This window comes from Syngnathoides biaculeatus, chromosome 2 (assembly GCF_019802595.1).
Source record: "Syngnathoides biaculeatus isolate LvHL_M chromosome 2, ASM1980259v1, whole genome shotgun sequence".
Classification (NCBI taxonomy): domain Eukaryota; kingdom Metazoa; phylum Chordata; class Actinopteri; order Syngnathiformes; family Syngnathidae; genus Syngnathoides; species Syngnathoides biaculeatus.
In genome coordinates this window covers 41,951,559-41,969,885 of record NC_084641.1, presented here as the reverse complement: position 1 = coordinate 41,969,885, position 18,327 = coordinate 41,951,559, and the positions used below count along the sequence as shown (strand labels likewise).

At 42.9% G+C, this 18,327-nt stretch overlaps 1 protein-coding gene across 11 annotated transcripts in view; it reads right to left on the bottom strand.

Annotated features, from left to right (window-relative positions):
* abcd1 (ATP-binding cassette, sub-family D (ALD), member 1) overlaps positions 1 to 18,327 on the bottom strand; it is a 43,649-nt gene that overhangs the window by 4,921 nt on the left and 20,401 nt on the right. For 5 of the 11 annotated variants that reach the window (XM_061806060.1, XM_061806058.1, XM_061806049.1 and 2 more), the window contains 13 exons: positions 16,297 to 16,454; positions 15,970 to 16,157; positions 15,736 to 15,910; positions 15,467 to 15,657; positions 15,215 to 15,395; positions 15,001 to 15,143; positions 14,752 to 14,920; positions 12,808 to 12,902; positions 6,261 to 6,406; positions 1,733 to 1,878; positions 1,505 to 1,589; positions 1,302 to 1,427; positions 1,104 to 1,191 (listed from right to left, as the gene is read on the bottom strand). In XM_061806060.1, coding sequence (XP_061662044.1) covers positions 1,104 to 1,191; positions 1,302 to 1,427; positions 1,505 to 1,589; positions 1,733 to 1,878; positions 6,261 to 6,406; positions 12,808 to 12,902; positions 14,752 to 14,920; positions 15,001 to 15,143; positions 15,215 to 15,395; positions 15,467 to 15,657; positions 15,736 to 15,910; positions 15,970 to 16,157; positions 16,297 to 16,454 — 1,891 coding nt within the window. Of the gene's footprint in view, positions 1 to 1,103; positions 1,262 to 1,301; positions 1,428 to 1,504; positions 1,590 to 1,732; positions 1,879 to 6,260; positions 6,407 to 12,807; positions 12,903 to 14,751; positions 14,921 to 15,000; positions 15,144 to 15,214; positions 15,396 to 15,466; positions 15,658 to 15,735; positions 15,911 to 15,969; positions 16,188 to 16,296; positions 16,520 to 18,327 lie in introns of those variants that run through there. The other 6 variants (XR_009792846.1, XM_061806061.1, XM_061806069.1 and 3 more) reach the window with 6 other exon arrangements.

Sequence of the window (18,327 nt, the reverse complement as noted above, 5' to 3'; positions counted from 1 at the left end):
GAATCAATGGATGGATTGTACATAATTTAAAGCCCATACCTTCAACAAGTTGAAATGCGGACTCAGCAAGACTTTTTGGTGCTGTGACTTCCTGACAAAAGAGTCATATGATCTAGCAGCGCGGGTCCGTCAATTAACTCCAGTCCTATTTTTAAAATGTTGTTGACGACTTACAATTTTTGGCATTCATCGTGAAAGGCCATCCTTATTGACAGAGCAAATCAAATGGTGGTGGCTCACTAGAATACATTTCGTTTTATTAACAGGAAAGACAAAAATGCCTCACAATGAAGACAAAAAGCTTAAAAAAAAAAAATCACGTGAGTTGCATAATTTATGTGTTGACCTTGACATTTCATGTTGGACACATATTGTTGGACAACATGTTGGACATTTTGGCATTAAAAGTTCAAGACAAATTCAGTCAGCTGTCAGCTCAGAGGTCCAGGGTTCAATCTCGACCCCGCCTATATGGAGTTTGCATGTTCTCCCTCTGCCTGCGTGGGTTTTCGGCAGGCACTCTGGTTTCCTCCCACATCCCAAAAACATGCAACATTAATTGGACACTCTAAATTGCCCATAGGTGTGATTGTGAGTGTGACTGTTTGTCTCAATGTGCCCTGCAACCAGTTCAGTGTGTACCATGCCTCCTGCCCATTGACAGCTGGCATAGGCTCTAACACTCCCACAAGCCTTTTGAGGATAGGCGGCTAAGAAAATAGATGGATGGTGTATAACAAGAGCCAATAATTCACATACCTAATAATTACATAATTAATAATTCACACCAGGAAGATTAATTTACTTTAAAAAGGAAGTTCAGTAGCCCTCTCCTAAACATTAAAGTTTCTTTCAGCTTGTCCCTTTCGGGGTCGCCACAGCGTGTCATCTCAGATGAACGCACATATGTTTGGCACAATTTTTACGCCGGATGCCCTTCCTGACGCAACCCTTCTCAGGGAGTGGAGGCCCCCAGTGGGATACGAACCCACAACCCCTGGTTTATCAAACCAGTGCTCTAACCACTGAGCTACAGGGCCTCAGCCCTCTCCTAAACATTATTTATCGAAATTATATTATATTAATTAGAAGTGCATACTGACCTGCAGAGAAAGACGAGTGGTCGCATCTAGATGCTCAAAGCGCCAACCACCTTCTCCATCAAACTGCAGGATGTGAGAGTGGTACTTCCTATTAAGACGGAGAGGAGGCGTCAGGGTGTGGCCTCAGCCGGCTTCATGGAGCTCTGCAGCAGGTCTGGCTGGAAACAAAATTGTTATACATTGTGTGTGTCTTCTAACCAGAGCGAAGGTCTATGGGTGATCGAGAGCAAGGATATCCCAGCTTCCTTTGCGGCTTGGTAGATGCTTCCCTCCACATCGATACTCACTGCACTGGTACACTCGTCTAGTAGAGCATAGCTGGGCCTATGTGAGACATTTGTCTCAAGTAGGATGAGTCATGTGACCCCACTCAATGCATCCACGTGTGTTTTTTGGATCACCTGTGGTAGAACATGCGAGCCATTCCCATACGCTGCTTTTCTCCTCCTGACAGGACATCCTTCCAGTCAGTGACTGACTCCCAACCTGATCCAAAGACAAGCAGCAAGTAACTGGCTAGCTCACTCACTCACACACTCACACACTCACACACACACACACACACACACCACACACACACACACACACACACACACACACACACACACACCACACACACACACACACACCTCCCTCCCTCTCCAGGATGTAGAGAAGTTGCACGGTGCAAAGAATCTTCCCCAAAAACATGTCTGTTATTCCTTTGCGTGCCATCTGCTCCACAGAGTCTGGATAGATCACCTGATCTCTCAGCGTCCCCTCAGACATGTAGGGCCTGCATAGCACACAGAGTTTCTTTCTGTCTTCTGTCTTGGAACAGTGGCAATAGAAACAACAGTAGAAGTACAGTGGAACCTTCGTGGAATTGGAAATTTCAGCCGAATTGAAAGTCACACACTGCCTCCATGATAGAAACAACAGTAGAAGTACAGTGGAATCTTCATGGAAATGAAAATTTCAGCCAAATTGAAATTCAAACACGCCGTCCATGAGCCATCACCTTATCATGGTGTTATCATTGTGCGGGGTACTTCAATGCTCACGTGGGCAACGGGAGTGAGACCTGGAAGTGGGTGATTGAGAAGAACGACCCCCCTGATCAGAACCCAAGCAGTGTTCTGTTATTGGACTTCTGTGCTCATCACTGATTGTCCACAAAAAACACCATGTTCAAGCATAAGAGTGTCCATATACCTACTTGGCACCAGGACACCCTAGGTCATAGTTCTATCATCAAGATTGTGGTTCTGTCATCGGACTTGTGAGCGCATGTCTTGGACAATCAGGTGAAGAGATGGAGGTGGAGTTGTGTACTGATTACCACCAAGTGGTGAGTTGGTGCCGATGGTGGGGGAAGATACCAGTCAGACGTGGCAGGCCCAAACTTATTGTGAGTGTCTGCTGGGAACGTCTGGCAGAATCCCCCATTAGAAGGAATTTCAGCTCCCACCTTCGAAAGAACTTTAGTAATGTTCTGGGTGTGGGACATTCAGACCGAGTGGACCATGTTCCATGCCTCTATTGTAAAGGTGGTCAAGCGGAGTTGTGGCTGTAAGGTGGTCGGTGCCTGTCATGGCGAAATTCCCCGAACACGTTGGTGGACACAAATGGTGAGGGATGCAGTCAAGTTAAAGAAGGAGTCCTATCAGACATTTTTGGCCTGTGGGACTCCTGAGACAGCTGATGGGTACCAGCTGGCAAAGTAGTTGGTTGTTGAAGAAAAAAATTCGGCCAGGGGAGGAATTCGATGAGGCCATGGAAAAAGCCTTCCAGACGGATTCAAGGAAATTCTGGTCCTGCTTCTGGCGTCTCAGGAAGGGGAAGCAGTGCAACATCAACATTGTGTATAGTGAGGATGGGGCACTGCTGACCTCGACTTGGTACGTTGTGAGTTGGTGGTGAGAGTACATCAAAGACCTCAATTCCACCGACACACCTTCCCATGAGGATGCAGAGTCTGGGTTCCCTGAGGCAGGCTCTCCGATTTCTGGGGTTGGTCACCAAGGTGGATAAAAAGCTCCTCATTGGCAAGGAGGTGGACCCTCTTTTTAAGAAGGGGGGACAGTAGGAGGAGTTTGAACTAAAAGGGGATCACACTCCTTAGCCTCCCAGGTAAGGTCTACTCAGGGATGCTGGTACTGAAATCAGAAAATGGATGGATGTTTAAACTGTCCATGAACTGAGTGTAGAATATTATTAACAAATATTAACATTTTCTTTTGAAAAAAAAAAAAAAAAAAAAAAAAAAAAAAAAAAATCAACCCTCTCTGGCACCATCTAATGGCGTTAAATTAATTTCACGATTATTTCACAACTGTGAACAGCAGGATAGTAACAGCGAGAGATCGTGTATTAACAGGAGGCATGACCAAAGAGATAAATTATTTGCGTGTACACACAGGTGGTCAGACGCAGCGTGTGATTGATAACAGTGTCTGTACAGCCAGCACACTCCTACAGATTTTTATTATTTGACCAATTGTTTTCCCCCTAGTAGTATCAAATGTTAAAAATGAATTGGAGAGCTCTCTATTTCAAATCAAGAGTAAATGCTGGTGTGTGTCCAATACACGGAAGTCTGCATGGCTGAGCTTGTAAAACCACCGGGAACATCACACTACCATCACCGAAGTAAGTTCAATTCTCCTGTATTTCAAATAGATTTTTCATAAAAAAAAAATACAACCTCAGACTGGAAACATTTTGTGCAAAATTGCGGACTCACAAGCAACCTCGAGCTCCAACCTGAAGTGGCCACAGGCAAGTAGGACACAGCAGAACTCTAAGTCAATTCCAGTGCCCTGCCAATGTGGTTGAGGCATACCAAAATGCAGTCTGAGGTAGCCAGGTGAGAGCAAGGAACCGGTCTTAATAGAAAAACCTGATACGGCGGTGGGAGGGCCAAGGACTGAAATGTAATGAGTCGGCATTAAACTATTCTGCTCAGGCTGAATATTCTACACTTGTGTCCATTTTTTTCAGAACCCTGTTGACTATCACACCAATGCAGATGACAGTTATATTTAGCAATGTCTCCAGATGAGTGAGGTGTTGTTTCACGATCTAAAGCAGATGACTGGATGAGCCAAATTTTTCTTCAGCTAAACCACAACAAAACTGAGATAATGGTTTTTGTCTGTTGATAAAGAAAAGGGAATTCCAGTTTTTATAAAGCCCAACTCATAAACCTTGGTGTTCTGATAGATTCTGACCTGACTTTCAACTATCATGTCAAATCATCTCCTAAAAGTGCCTTTTACCACATATCCAGAGTGAGGCTTGCATGTGTCAAGAAGACCAGGAAAAGCTCATCCTATTTATTTCAAGTAGACTTGACTATTGTAATGGTCCTCTGTCTGACTGGAATTTCTCAAAAAGAGCAGTAAACAGCTCCAGCTCATTCAAAATGCTGTAGCTCAGGTTCTGACCAAAACAGTGAAGTCAGAGTATATCACTCCAATTGTCAAGTCTTTACAATGGCTTCCACTCAGCTTTAGAATAGATTTTAAAGTTCTGCTCATGGTCTATAAATAGCAACTGAGTTTAGGTCTTGAATACGTGAAAGATATGCTTATGGAAAAAAAACAAAGTAGGGCTCTGGGATCGACACATTTCAAATTGTGGATCGCAGAGTCCATAGCAAAAATGGTGAAGCAGCATTTAGCATTGATGTTGTCCAGAAATGGAATAAGTTTCCAACAAGGTGACTTCAGCCCAAAGGGTATGATACTTTTCAGGCTCCTGTCAAATAGCCAAAGTGGCAGAGGAAAGTTATAATGCTCCAGGAGAAGGTAGAGGACCTGGACATTCTCAAAGATATAAAAGGTTCTCTTGCAGTATCCCCCTATTATGGCGTGAACAAGCCATACAGACAACCATAAAATTTTGCAGTGCCATTGACGCTACCATCGTGACGTACAAAAACCCTTCCACTACATCATCATGAAAAAGCAATGACAGCAGCTGGCTATTATCATTTTAAACATATCATTTCAAAATTGCCCTTATATAATTTTGATTTTCTCCAGCTGGGACACGCCTGAATGAAAGTGTTTTGGGACCATAGCAGTAAATTTACAGTTTAAACATCGATTACATGGAGATTTTTTTTTCCATTTTGATAGCCGCGGTAGTTCCTATTCGTCACCATTTATTTTTTATTATTAGTGTGTAGCCCCTTTCACATGGAGACCCTTCAATAGAGATGCTCTGTAGATTACATATACAGTGGTGCATTGACATAAAAGTGACCACACTTGTGAGTTTTTCAAGAAACGAGCCCTCATTGTGACATTTTCTTGCTTTGACTTGCAAAGAGCAAACCTGAGACACAAACGCTGTATGGTTGCAGATAACTCATCTTACTTTTCAACAGGCAGCAGGTTGGCACATACAGTATAATATGTAAATATTCTTTAAAAAAAGAGGGTTCAAGATGTTCATTGCCACACTTGGCTGAAGGTTACTATCAAACTAAATATATAACAGAATGACGTGTATTTCCAGTAATCACACAGCATCTACTCCCAGAATGGCAATACACAATGGGAAACTCCAAAGGGACACAGATTAAAAATTATTATTATACTATTTTATCTGGCAATGTAGTTACCCAACAAGCATCAGATAACTAAACGCAAACACTGCTGTAACACATCTTGACAGACTAAATAATAATACATCCTCTCCAGTTAACAACAACTATTACTGCCCTACAAAGAAGAGACCAGAGAGGAGCTGAGCCGCCAGTAAAGCATAGCTCAGTCAGTAGGTCCGGGTTACCAAGGCACACACCAGTATAAGCATGAGTGAAGAAGCTGTGACAAAAGTGGTTTCATTCTGAATACTACTTAATTATCTTGTGACTGTTTTTTGAGAGTATAATAAAGTGCTATTTTTTTCATTAAACATCACAAAAATGTGTTGGAGTTTTTGTGGGGGGGGGGGTTGCATAGATTTATGGCATTTTTATCGATCCATTGCAGTGGGTAAAGACGATTTGTGTTTTAAGTTATGCGCATGGTCAAGCAACTAGTTTAACTTGTATTTCAAGGCATACGTCTGTGAAGAGTATTGACAGTACCTATCTTTACAATTTACAAAGGAGCCAAGGTTCCACTGTAGTAATACACACAAAAGGAGAGCCAGTATGTATACCTCTGTGGTATGTAGAACATGTGTTCTGGTTCTGGTCGTGAAAGAACACCACCGTAAACAGGCCACAGGCCGCTGAGGATCCTGAACAAAGAACTTTTCCCACAGCCATTAGGTCCCGTGATCAACACATCCATGCCCTCGTCAACCTGACAACCCATAGTTAGCACATCAACACAATTGCTTTCTTATAGTACATTACATAATAGCAAAAGCAATATACTGTGAGTATTCAAACACCATTAGATGTTTCACTCTTACATATGTTGCAGGATTTGGCTAAAAAGTTCCTTTTTTCCCCTCAAAAAGAAGAAATTTGTACACACAGCACCCTATATTAACAGAAGAAAGCAGAGTTGTTGAAATCTTATTTACTATGAAAAAAATAAAACTTAAATGCAGCCCTATGGGGACACAACCCAGTGCAATCTGTAAGACAGTCCCAAGCCCGGATAAATGCAGAGGGTTGCTTTAGGAAGGGCACCCGGCGTAAAAGCAACCAAACAAATATGAGTCTTCATCTAAAGAATACCTTACCAGATCGGTCGTGGCCCAGGTTAACAACGCCCGCCCCCGGCAATGTTAACTTGCTGTTATGATCCTGCCAGTCCTTGCCCTGGCTGTGCAGGTCCCCCGACACACCGGCAGTCTTCAGGAGGCGCACACCTGCGCCTTATTCCCGGTAATTACCTGCAGTACCTATAGGACCCAGCGGACGGTCCGGCTTTGTCAGATCGTTGCCTTTGATGCCTCGTTCCCACACTTCCTCGATTCTGATCTTGACTCCCGGTGTACTGACCCCTGCCTGTCTCCTGACCTGCCCCGTAAGCCTGATGTCATTATCACTGTTACTCTCGTGGACTGTCTGGTTACCGACTCTGAACTGAATAAAGATACTTCCCGAACTGCCTCCATGTTTCCCGAGTCGTGCATTCGGGTCCAACTCCCCATTCTGGTCATGACACCTGCAGGGCGTTGGTGGAAATTTAGCTACTGTGGGTCAAAGAAAAAGAGAAGGAAAGCGGATTCGTCGACAGAAGAAGAGGAATGCACAGAGCCTACAACTCAGGGTAGAGACTTTGACAGGAAATGGTCAGAAGTTGGTTGACATGGTGATTAGGGGAAAGATTGATATATTGTGCATCCAAGAGAGCAGGTGGAAAGGTAGTAAGGAGAGATGTAAAAGTAAAATGAATGGATGAAATATTTCAATGTTTAGGGTTTCCTCATCGCGATGGAAATCTCAACATTGCATCAGTCAAATTGACACATTAAAGCCTACATTTCTACTCGCATCAGTGGACTGCGAGTAATAAAATATCCGTGATGTCATAAAAAAAATAGCCAAAAGGAAAGATTAAAATGTATTCATAAAATATTCATTCAAATGAACATCCATCATTCAAAACGTACATCCTGAAATGTACCTACAGAACGCTGCAATAGTATAATGTTAATTTTTTCTCAGTTTGTCTAGTGTACAAATGCAAATACCAATTTTCAATTTCGGTTCTGATTTTCTTCCGTTGGTTTGGTACAGCTTTCCAGTCATTTTCCAAAACGTGCAAAATATTTTGGCACATCATTTCAGTACATCAAATGGGATGTGTATATTTGAGCCAGTCTTCTTCAGTCTTCTATGGGGAAGTCTAGTTGATGTTGATGGAGCGAATTCGTCTGAATTATCTGTTTCGGATGACTCGTCCGGGTCTTCGACCAGTTCCTTATTTGCTTCTGTCTCAAGCCGTCGTTGCCGTTCTCTCTCGATGCACATGGTGTTTTGTTTGATACGCTCCGCGACTTTCTTCTCGGTTGTGTCCAAGTTTGAATCAATGCCTCCCATCACGTTCGTCCTGGTTTCCATCATGTTTTTTCAGGAACAGGTGGTCTTCTTCATTCGAAATACGATCGAAGACATCACGTGGCCAGAATGGAAACGTCTCCTCCAACTCGGAATTGAAATCTTTGATGCATTTAAGCGGTCTTCCTGTTTGTTTTCCGCATCTGTTGGTATCCTCGCTTTCTGGTAAAAAAATCACGACTCCCTGAACGACAGATTTTGCGGCTTCCCTGATAGGCTTGGCGACGTCTTGTCTTTGTAATTCCTCTTTTGCAGCAATGAATGACAGAAGAATCTGTTTTCTGGAAGGAAGTTTGGCTCCTTTGATGGCTTTATCATCTGCGGTTGGGACGGTCCCAAGCAAAAAATACCGCGGGTCTTTCTGTTTCGCAGCAGCCATGTTGACAGTTCAATGACTTTGCGTTAACTGAGAGGTAAATACCAACTAGAGCTGAGAGGTCAACCTGCTCAAGGATTTCATGAGTGCTTCTGAACGTTCCAGGGAATGTCCTGACGTTCTCGACGCTGCTCGACGATAGCGTAGAAAAAAATCTCTGGAAAATGGCCGCATTGCTGATCGACTATTCTTTACCAAAATCCGACTAATTTCGAAAAATTCGATCCCCATGAGGAACCCCTAAACATGATTCAATTTCGTTCAAATTTGAAACGCAGCTCTTACATGATGAACCTCACCTCCAGAAAAGAGTTTGTTGATTTAGAAAGATGTCGGGGACCAGATTCACCCTAACGACGGCCCGTGGGCATCGACACATTTAGCACCCCTGACTTATGTACTTTTTTTAAGTTATTATGACCCGGATCTTTTGTTATGTTCTGAGAAAAGGATTACTTCATCTGACGTGGCGAGAGCTTTTTATTAATGCTGCTGCTTTCAGACAAGTACACGGGCACCATACTGCCTTCCTGGAACATTCGCTGGAAATAACATTTATTCAAGTTTGGTGACTATAAGTCATTTGGCTAGTTAGCTCGTGTCACACACTACTAAACTATCTTTGTACTTGTTATTGTTTTGTCTTGTTTTGGTTTGTGTGTGATTAAAGTGTCTGAAAAGCAATACAAGTACTTTGTTAGATTTTGCTGGTTTGACCAAGGGCATTTATCCTAAATTATCACGTAAAAAATGCTATAAACTTTGAGACAAATTAGTCCCCCCCCCAACAATTTTTTTCATTACTCTATACACACCTACCTGTCATTTGGAACACACAATGCCATTGTACTTTGCACCTGTGCAATCCATTTTTCACAACGAATCGTGTCTTTTGGAAACGTGTAAAGAGTGAATCCATCCTTCAAGTGTTTGAGTAAAAGCCAGAAATACAACGAGCTGGCATTTTGGCTAACACACGGAAAAAACAGGTAATTTCTCGCCAGTACAATAGAGGTAAACACTCGAACCCGCTACTGCAAAAAACGTCACTTCCTGGTTCTTCAACAAAAAAAAATCCTAGAGAGACTTTTCATAGCGGAAGAGAAAAAAAAGAAAAAAAAAATCAAGATATGGCAACATTTTGACATACTGTGAACAAACGGATGAGTCCATTATGGCTGATTTTTTTTTTTTTTGGTTAAGAACATGTTAATTATATGTTTTAGGTGTCAGTGGCACTTGAAGGATAGAGATGGAAATGTGCTTACTGGTGCCAGTAGTGTGCTAAATAAATGGAAAGAGTACTTGGAAAAGTTGATGAATGAAGAAAATGAGAGAAGGAGGAGTCGAAGAGGCAAGTGTAAAGGACCAGGAAGTGGCAATGATTAGTAAGGGGGAAGTTAGAAAGGCACTAAAGATGATTACAAAATGGAAAGGCAGTTGGTCTTGGCTGTGGCGTTTTTGACCAACTTATTCAACAAAATACTGGCGGGTGAGAAAATGCTTTAATAATGGAGGAAGAGTGTGTTAGTTCCTATTTTTAAGAAAAAGGGCGATTTGCAGAGCGGTGCGAAACAAAGGAATAAAGTTGATGAGCCACACAATAAAATTATGAGAAAGAGTAGTGGAGGCTAGACTTAGAAGTAAGTATCTGCGAGCAACAGTATGGTTTCATGCCTTGAAAGAGTACCACAGATGTATTATTTGCCTTAAGGATGCTCGTGGAAAAGTACAGAGAAGGTCAGAAGGAGCTACATATTGTCTTTGTTGAGCTAGAGAAAATCTATGAAAGAGTACCGAAAGGAACTCTGGGAGTGCATACATAAGTCTGGTGTGGTGGAGAAATATGTTAGAATAGTACAGGATATGTATGAGGGCAGAAGAACAGTGGTGAGGTGTGCCCTAGGTGTGACAGAAGAATTTAAGGTGGAGGTGGGACTGCATCAGGGATCAGCTCTGAGCTCCTTCCTATTTTTGTGGAAATGGATAGGCTGACCCTTGGTCCCCTTGGACCATGATATACGCCGATGACATTGTGATTTGGAGTGAAAGCAGGGAGCAGGTGGAGGAACAATTAGAAAGATGGAGACATACACTGGAAAGGACAGGAATGAAGATTATCCGAAGTAAAACAGAATATATGTGCACGAATGAGAGGGGTGGAGGAGGAAGAGTGAGGCTACAGGGAGAAGAGATAGCGAGGTGTGGGCGACTTCAAAATATTGGGGTCAAAAATTCAGAGAAATGGTGAGTGTGGTTAGGAATTGAAGAAATAGGTCCGAGCAGGTTGGAACAGCTGGCGGAAGATTTCTGGTGTGATATAACAGTCTCTGCTAGGATGAAGGGCAAAGATTATAAAACAGTGGTGAGGCCCGCCATGATGTACGGATTAGAGACGGTGGAACTGAAGAGACAACAGGAAGCAGAGCTGGAAGTGGCAGAAATGAAGATGTTGAGGTTCTCTCTCGGAGTGAGCAGGTTGGATAGGATTAGAAATGAGCTCATTAGAGGGACAGCCAAAGTTGGATGTTTTGGAGACAAGATTCGAGAGAGCAGACTTCGATAGTTTGGACATGTCCAGAGGCGATAGAGTATTTTGGTAGAAAGGTGCTGAGGATGGAGCTGATGGGCAAAACAGTGAAACCAAGACCAAAGAGAATGTTGATGGATGTGAGGGAAGACATGAGGGCAGTTGGTGTTAAGAGAGGAAGATGCATGAGATAGGCTTGGATTGAAAAAGATGACACACTGTGGCGACCCCGAACAAAAGGAACATAAAAAAAAATTAAACCTGCAATATTACACAGCCATAAGTATTCAGACCCTTTGCTGTGACACTCCTTCGCTGTCCTTTTCTTCTGAACAACCTTGAAATGGTCTAACACTTCCATTGGAGTCTGGCTGTTTTTGATTATACTGATTGGACTTTATTAGGCAAACCACACGCCTGTCTATATAAGACGTTATAACTCATAATGCATGTCAGAGCAAATGAGAATCATGAATGCAAAGGAATTGATTGAACAGCTCAGAGAGAGCATTGTGTCAAAGCACAAATCTGGGCAAGGTTACAAAAGTACCAGAGTTGTCATGGCATACGACATGGTGCTGGACCCAAATGCAGGACTCCAAACCAGGGACATGTTGAGGGCAGATTTAGAGGACATACACAGATAGGCCATGCCACTGACAACAGTGGCCTCTATAATCCTGAAATGAAAAACATTTGGGATGACCAGAACGTTGACCAGAACGTGTGGAGAGAACCAGGCAATGGTCATCACTTGTCGTCTAATACATTCCCAACAGTGAAGGATAGTGGTGGCAGCAACATGGTGTGGGGTTGTTTTTCAGCTGTAGAGACAGAATGATTGTTTGAAATTGAATGAAAGATGACGGTGGTCAAGTACAGGGTTATCTTGGACCAATACTTTCTTCATAGTGATCAACACCTCAAACAGGGCCAAAGGGTCACTTTCTAACAAGAAAATGACTCTAAACACACAACTAAAACAATGAAGGCGTAGCTTCTGAACAACTCCAAAACTGTTCTTGGATGTTCGAGCCAGAGCCCTGACTTAAACCCAATTGAGCATCACTGGAGCGACCTGAAAATGGCTGTCTACCAACGTTCATCATCCAAGATTCAAAAACTGGACAGAATCTACAAGGAGGAACGGCAGAGGATTCTTAAATGCACGTGTGATAATTTGTTGCATCAGTCCCAAAAATACTCATGGCAGTATTAGCTCAAAAGGGTGCTTCTACTAAATACTGAGCAAAGGGTCTGAGTATTTATGCCTGTGATATTTCACTTTTTTCATAAATCTGCAATGGTTTCAACAATTTGGCTTTTTTCTGGCAATATGGGGTGCTGTGTGTACATTAATGAGGGGGATGAATTTGAATGTTTTTTAACAAATGGTTGCAACAAAGTGAAAAATTTAAGACGGTCTAAATACTTTCTGTACCAACTGCACAGTATAATAAATAATAAATCCTATCAATAAAACATAGCAAGCCAATACACTTGCTTTTTGTCTGCAAATACTGCTAGAGAATGAACCAATCAAGCCTACAATGTTTTTCCTCTCTTCATCTTCTTCCTGCATGCAACTATTAGTCATTCGTCATACATAAACACACACACACACGTTTCATTCACTATAAATGAGTTAAGAGTCTGCGGTCGAATAAGTTACCTGCAACACATAACTTAGACACTTGCTGGTCAATATCACATACTACAACCCTGTGCTGTGTGTGTGTGTGGTGTGTGTGTGTGTGTGTGTGGGTGTGCAAACACACGTGACCTGCATGTTTAGGCTGGACACAACCACATCTCCTGTCGGCGTGATGATTGGCAGGTTTTCACATCGAATACCCTTCTCCACACTGACCACCTGGCCTGCAGCAAGATAAATGACATGACATCAAAGAGAACAGGTGTGATGTCACATGCTCTTTGAGCCTTCTTTTTGAGCCAACCTTAAGTTATTGTTAATTCCACAAATTGCTTTCTTCAGGCCACTGGTTGGCTGAAATGGTCTCTCAGCTGCATTTTTTCAAGTACCGTATATTCCGAACTATATGTTGCTCCAGAGTACAAGTCGCACCAGCCATAAAATCCATAAAAAAAGAAAAAAACATCTATAAGTCGCATTTTTGGGGGAAATCTATTTGATAAAATCCATGACGAAGAATTTAAAATAAAAATAGAATAGATTCTATTTCGCTTCCGTCAGACTCATTGTCAGTTGCAATTACAACTAGCCTACTCCAGGCTTTCTGAATCCCGACAGGATGGTTTTGATTGTCATGGAAGCCCATATTTTGCCGAGCCATCCAATGACTTCCCGGAAATTTACTGGCCGGATTCATCTGGAAGCTGTGCTCTCCATCAGTCATCCACTGCTCTCACAGCAGGTGTCAGGAACCTATGGCTCGCAAGCCATACCTGGCTCTTTTGGTGGTTACAAAACGGCGCGTGGAGCCCTCATAACGACATACTGTGCATGTGATTTCTGTCGTGCGGGCACCTCAAATGACGCAGAGACAGTTTGTCCTACTGGGGTTGCTGTAGTCCACAGGCTTTGGGTCGAACGCCGATCGTGTCGGAACAACTACGTCATTATGGAAACGCTTTTGACAAAAGTCAAAGAAAAAAATATGAGGAGTCCCGAAGTTTTCAACAAGAATGGACAGCCTTTGTGGAGAGGGAGGGTTCTCCTGTGTCTACATTCACAGATGAGGATTATCCCAAAGTATTCGTCCTCGACAGCCAATAAACATTTTGCCAACTTCACATGAAAACAAGATAATCAAACGAATGAAAGACTTGCTTTTGTCGTCAAGAACCGTTCGCCATCGCACCATTGTGATGGCAAATCAAATTGAATTACGTTCGCGATAAACGGACGGAAGTCTCAACGCCTGCATGAAGCTTAATCTAACGACGTATGAAGCACCGCAAGTTGCATTCAAGGTAATAAGTACATTTGTCATCATTGGTTAGCAACATCAAAAATATGTTATTTAAAATAATCAGAAAAATTTTATTTTCTCTTCAATAGTATTTTTGTTCAGTCCTTTGTCAGTTATTATAAGTTACAGCTAATGTTGAAATTTTCAGAAGGAGCAGGTACAGATACACAGGCCTACAGCGCCCTCTTACGGTTGCCAGTGTGAAAATAACCGATAAGCGACTCGGAAAGTCGATGAATGGATATAATAATGTGTTAATAATTTCACACATAAGTCGCTCTGGAGAATAAGTCACACCCCCGGCCAAACTATGAAAAAAAATGTGACTTATAGTCCGAAAAATACGGTACTATAAAAATTTGTGAATTTAATCAGATGCCCTAACTCTCATCTGAGAGTGCAAGTCTTCCAGAGGTACAGCGCGCTCCTTTCCTTTTAATTTACAAATGATTATGATCGTATTTTGAGCTGTTGCTGTAGACAGTGCTGACAGTTGTTGTTGAACGCATCATTTGCTTGAACAGCTTCCATGCTCGTCCTGCCTGACAACCCTCCAAAAGTACGCTCCGCCATTTCCAAAGTATGGCGCTCTCTCTCACATTTCGACAATGCTCTGAGCTTCTGAATAATCCAAAGTGTAACAAAGCATACTCATGAGTGGATTTGCGAATGCACCCAACGCTGAATTGCGTTAAATTCAGTTTGGGCGCCACTCAAGAATGTGTTTTTAATGCTGTTTTGCTATTCGTGGCTAACACTAGCAAAAGCCTTGCCTCGCATCGCCAGATGGCCACACACTCTGTGGCTGTGCTGCACCACTGCTGCCCCTGTTGGGACCCCCACATCTCTGTCTGAGGCACGCCGGTAGATACCCTGACTGACGTCCTCAAAGACACCCAACATCTCTGAGACGCGAGCAGTGTAGCCAGCCAGTTCTGTGACCTAGACGCAAAAATACAGGTGTTAGCATACCTACTACAAAAAATAGGAAATGTAAGTTGAAAGGCAGCGGGGTGGAGCACCTCTTTGTAGGAGCTCATGATCCTTTCCACAGCATCAGCTGCAGAATTGAGCAGGTTTCTGGCCGTGGTGAAGGCCTGAGTCCTCTCGCTCACAAGCTCCTCCTCCTTCATCACCATGGCTGCTTGCTTCACCTCATCGGAGTCTGAGAGCATCACAGGGTCAGATGTGGTGCAGTCTAACAAGTGGCCCACGGACCTTCAACCATGTGCTTACCATGTTCAGAGTATCCAGTGGCGGTGATGATGGGCACAGCCACCATGACCAGGCCAGAGGCGCTCCATACATATTTCATGAGGAACTGCTCCAGCATGACGTACCACAGACGCTTGACCAAGATGTGGTGGATCTGGTGGGACAAAGACTTGTAGCGCCTCTGAAGCTGGGCCATCTCCACCTACAAATTAAAAGCACCCCAGTGAGTGACACGCATGACGAGATGTCTGTCCAGTGTGGGGTAAACGTTACCTGGTGTCCTCCATAGAAAGCTATTTCTTCTGAGTTGGCGATAATGCGTGAGTGCATGTGCCTTAAGTCACCTTTCCGCTGTGCTTCCTCAGCCACTAGCTTTCCAAATTGCGGTGAACATGAGCGCAGTACTTTGGCTGTAAGCGCTACTACGAGGCCGGCGATGATCGAGGGCCATGTAGTGTTGGCTCCTGCACGAGAGACAACCACAGCCTCCATCACTACGTCTGCTGACACAGGACAATGGTATCCACACTGGCAGGTGCCACCTTTGGCGTGGGCAGTTCTCAGCAGAGTGTAGCCAGTGACAGCCACATCCAAAATGGGTTTTGTTAGGTTGGAGTAGAGGTGGGCCACCGAGGCGGAGAACATGACAATGTCTTCTGTCAGTGACTGATCTGGGTTGGACAAGCGGCTGTCCATGTTGCTGACTCGGTAGTACGTCTGACACACAAGATTGTCATGTCTCACCGCTCCCTAATCTGTTACCAGCAGTGTGCTACCTGGTTACTGAAGTAAAGTTTGTAAGCGTGGGTGACCAGCCGGCTCCGGAAGTGAAGGCTCAGTTGACCTTCCAAGAACCTGATGGCACTGTTGATGAAGGTGGCGGGAATGGCTACCAGAAGCCATTTGAGGAGCTGGAGTAAGAAGGCGTGCGGGTCCTTCTTCACGATGCACTTGACGATCATTCCTGCACACGGTAGCAATGGGCAGCGCTAAGCTAAATCATAAACACATTTAGAGGAGAGCAGGGAGCTATGAGCTATGTTTCCTGCACAGACATGAGGTTCAAGCGTGAACTTTGCTAACACACACACAAACATACTGACCATCCAGAGAGGCAACATAGATGGACAAGAAGGTTCTGGACATCAGAGTGAGCGAGTGCATGATGAGCACAGCCACTTCAGGACATAGGAACCGTGGAAACAACAACTTCAGCAGGTCAGCAAGTTGCACGATGAACTCCCTGTTTACTGATGGTGACCTATACACACACACACACATACACACTCACGCACACCCACACACACATACACACACACACACGCACTAAATGGGGTTAATGTACCATGTACTAACTGTAAAGTAGTATTGGGAAACTTAAATGATGGAGGGGACCAAATATTTTGTCAGCATTACCAGAGAGCCGCATAAGAGTGCGCACTTCCAAACCAGATCTATGATAAATATGGCATTTCAAAGTCAATATGTGCATATATTTGTTTTTTAATTTAATAAAAGTACATCAAAGTGTGGTAATATATTTTGCACTCAAATGCACACAATCCAATTCAAATTAAGTTGAGAATTTGTGTAAAACAAAACATTTACAAATCCTTTTCAACCAATATTCAACTGAATACACTACAAGGATGACATATTTATGGTTCAAACACTTGGAATATTGATTTCTCCATTAGATTTTAAAAAGCTGGGACAAGGGCATGTTTAGTACACTTGATTCTTTGTAGGTGGAATTCTTTCCTATTCTTGCTTGATGTACAACTTCAGTAGCTCAGCAGTCAGGTCTCCATTTTCGTATTATGCACTTCTTATTTTGCCACACACTTTCAATGGGAGACAGGTCTGGACTACTGGCAGCCAGCCAAGTACTCGAAAACTTAGTGGTCTTGTATCACATGTAGAATTTGGCTTGGCATGGCTTGCTGAAATCAACAGGGATAACTCTGAAAAAGACATTCCTTGGATGGAAGCCCAAGTTGATCCAAGACTTATCCTGTTTGTTCTACAGGACATGAAGTCCATGATTAAAAAAAAAAAATTGAAATGTAAACAGTGCATGAACACCATAATTTTCCATTTTGCTTCAGTCCATCTCAGATTAGTTTAGTCCCAGAAAAGTCGCTTTCCATGGCAGAGTTTTAACTTTCATTTGGAGATGAAGCGAAAAACTCCATTGACTGAAAATTACTTTCTCAATTGTTCCTCAGCTCATGAGGCAATATTCTGCCTATAATCACTCATGTAATGCAGCACTTTATCGTTGTGAAGCCATTAAACTGGTGTTTCATCCTCTAAAATTGGTTTTACGCAACTGCGTTCTGGGCAACCTTGTGAATCCAGACGCTTTTTCCTCCACAGGTCCACTACAAGACAATTGTCTTCTACAACAGCACACAAATCTCCAGAAATAAGATCCCAGTTTAAAATTACAAACATCACAAAATGGACTTGTTCCATTTAGGGAAATATGAAAAAAAATGAAACTGAAGCAATAATATAGTTTTGTACAGTTTTCCAGTTAAAATGTAGATACTGAATGTAAATGTTAGATTTTATTTCTTTCATATTTTTCCCTCCATAATGCAAGCATCTTCACACAAAAAAGAATTCTGTTGAACAAGTTGGTCAAAAACACCACAGCCACCTTTCCAAAATGCTTCCACATGTATGTCATCAGATTCCTTTACATTTCACATCTTCTTTATGTACTTCGAACTTCCACCTTTAATAACCATTGCCACTTACTGGTCCACCACACTTGTCTCTTCTAATTCATTTTCTTCATTCATCAACTATTCCAAGTGGCTTCTGCTTCCGGTTCCCGAACTGGTGGCAGCAAAAACGAGGAGGCTCCGGCTGGCCCAATCGTACCATAAATAAATCCTGCTGAATTTGGAATGAATGTTGTGAATACAACGTGGGATGCCCTGGGTGACGACTTCAGTGGACTAAAAATCATCATCAGTGTTATCTTAGTGCCCAAATATCATTCGCATTGAAGCTGCTTGCCGTAGCGTAGCCCAGCCGAGCTCGCTAACAACAAGACGGGTCGGTAATCAAATATTTCCTGAGGAGGAAAACATCAAAAGCTACTACCTACATGATCTGCAAAA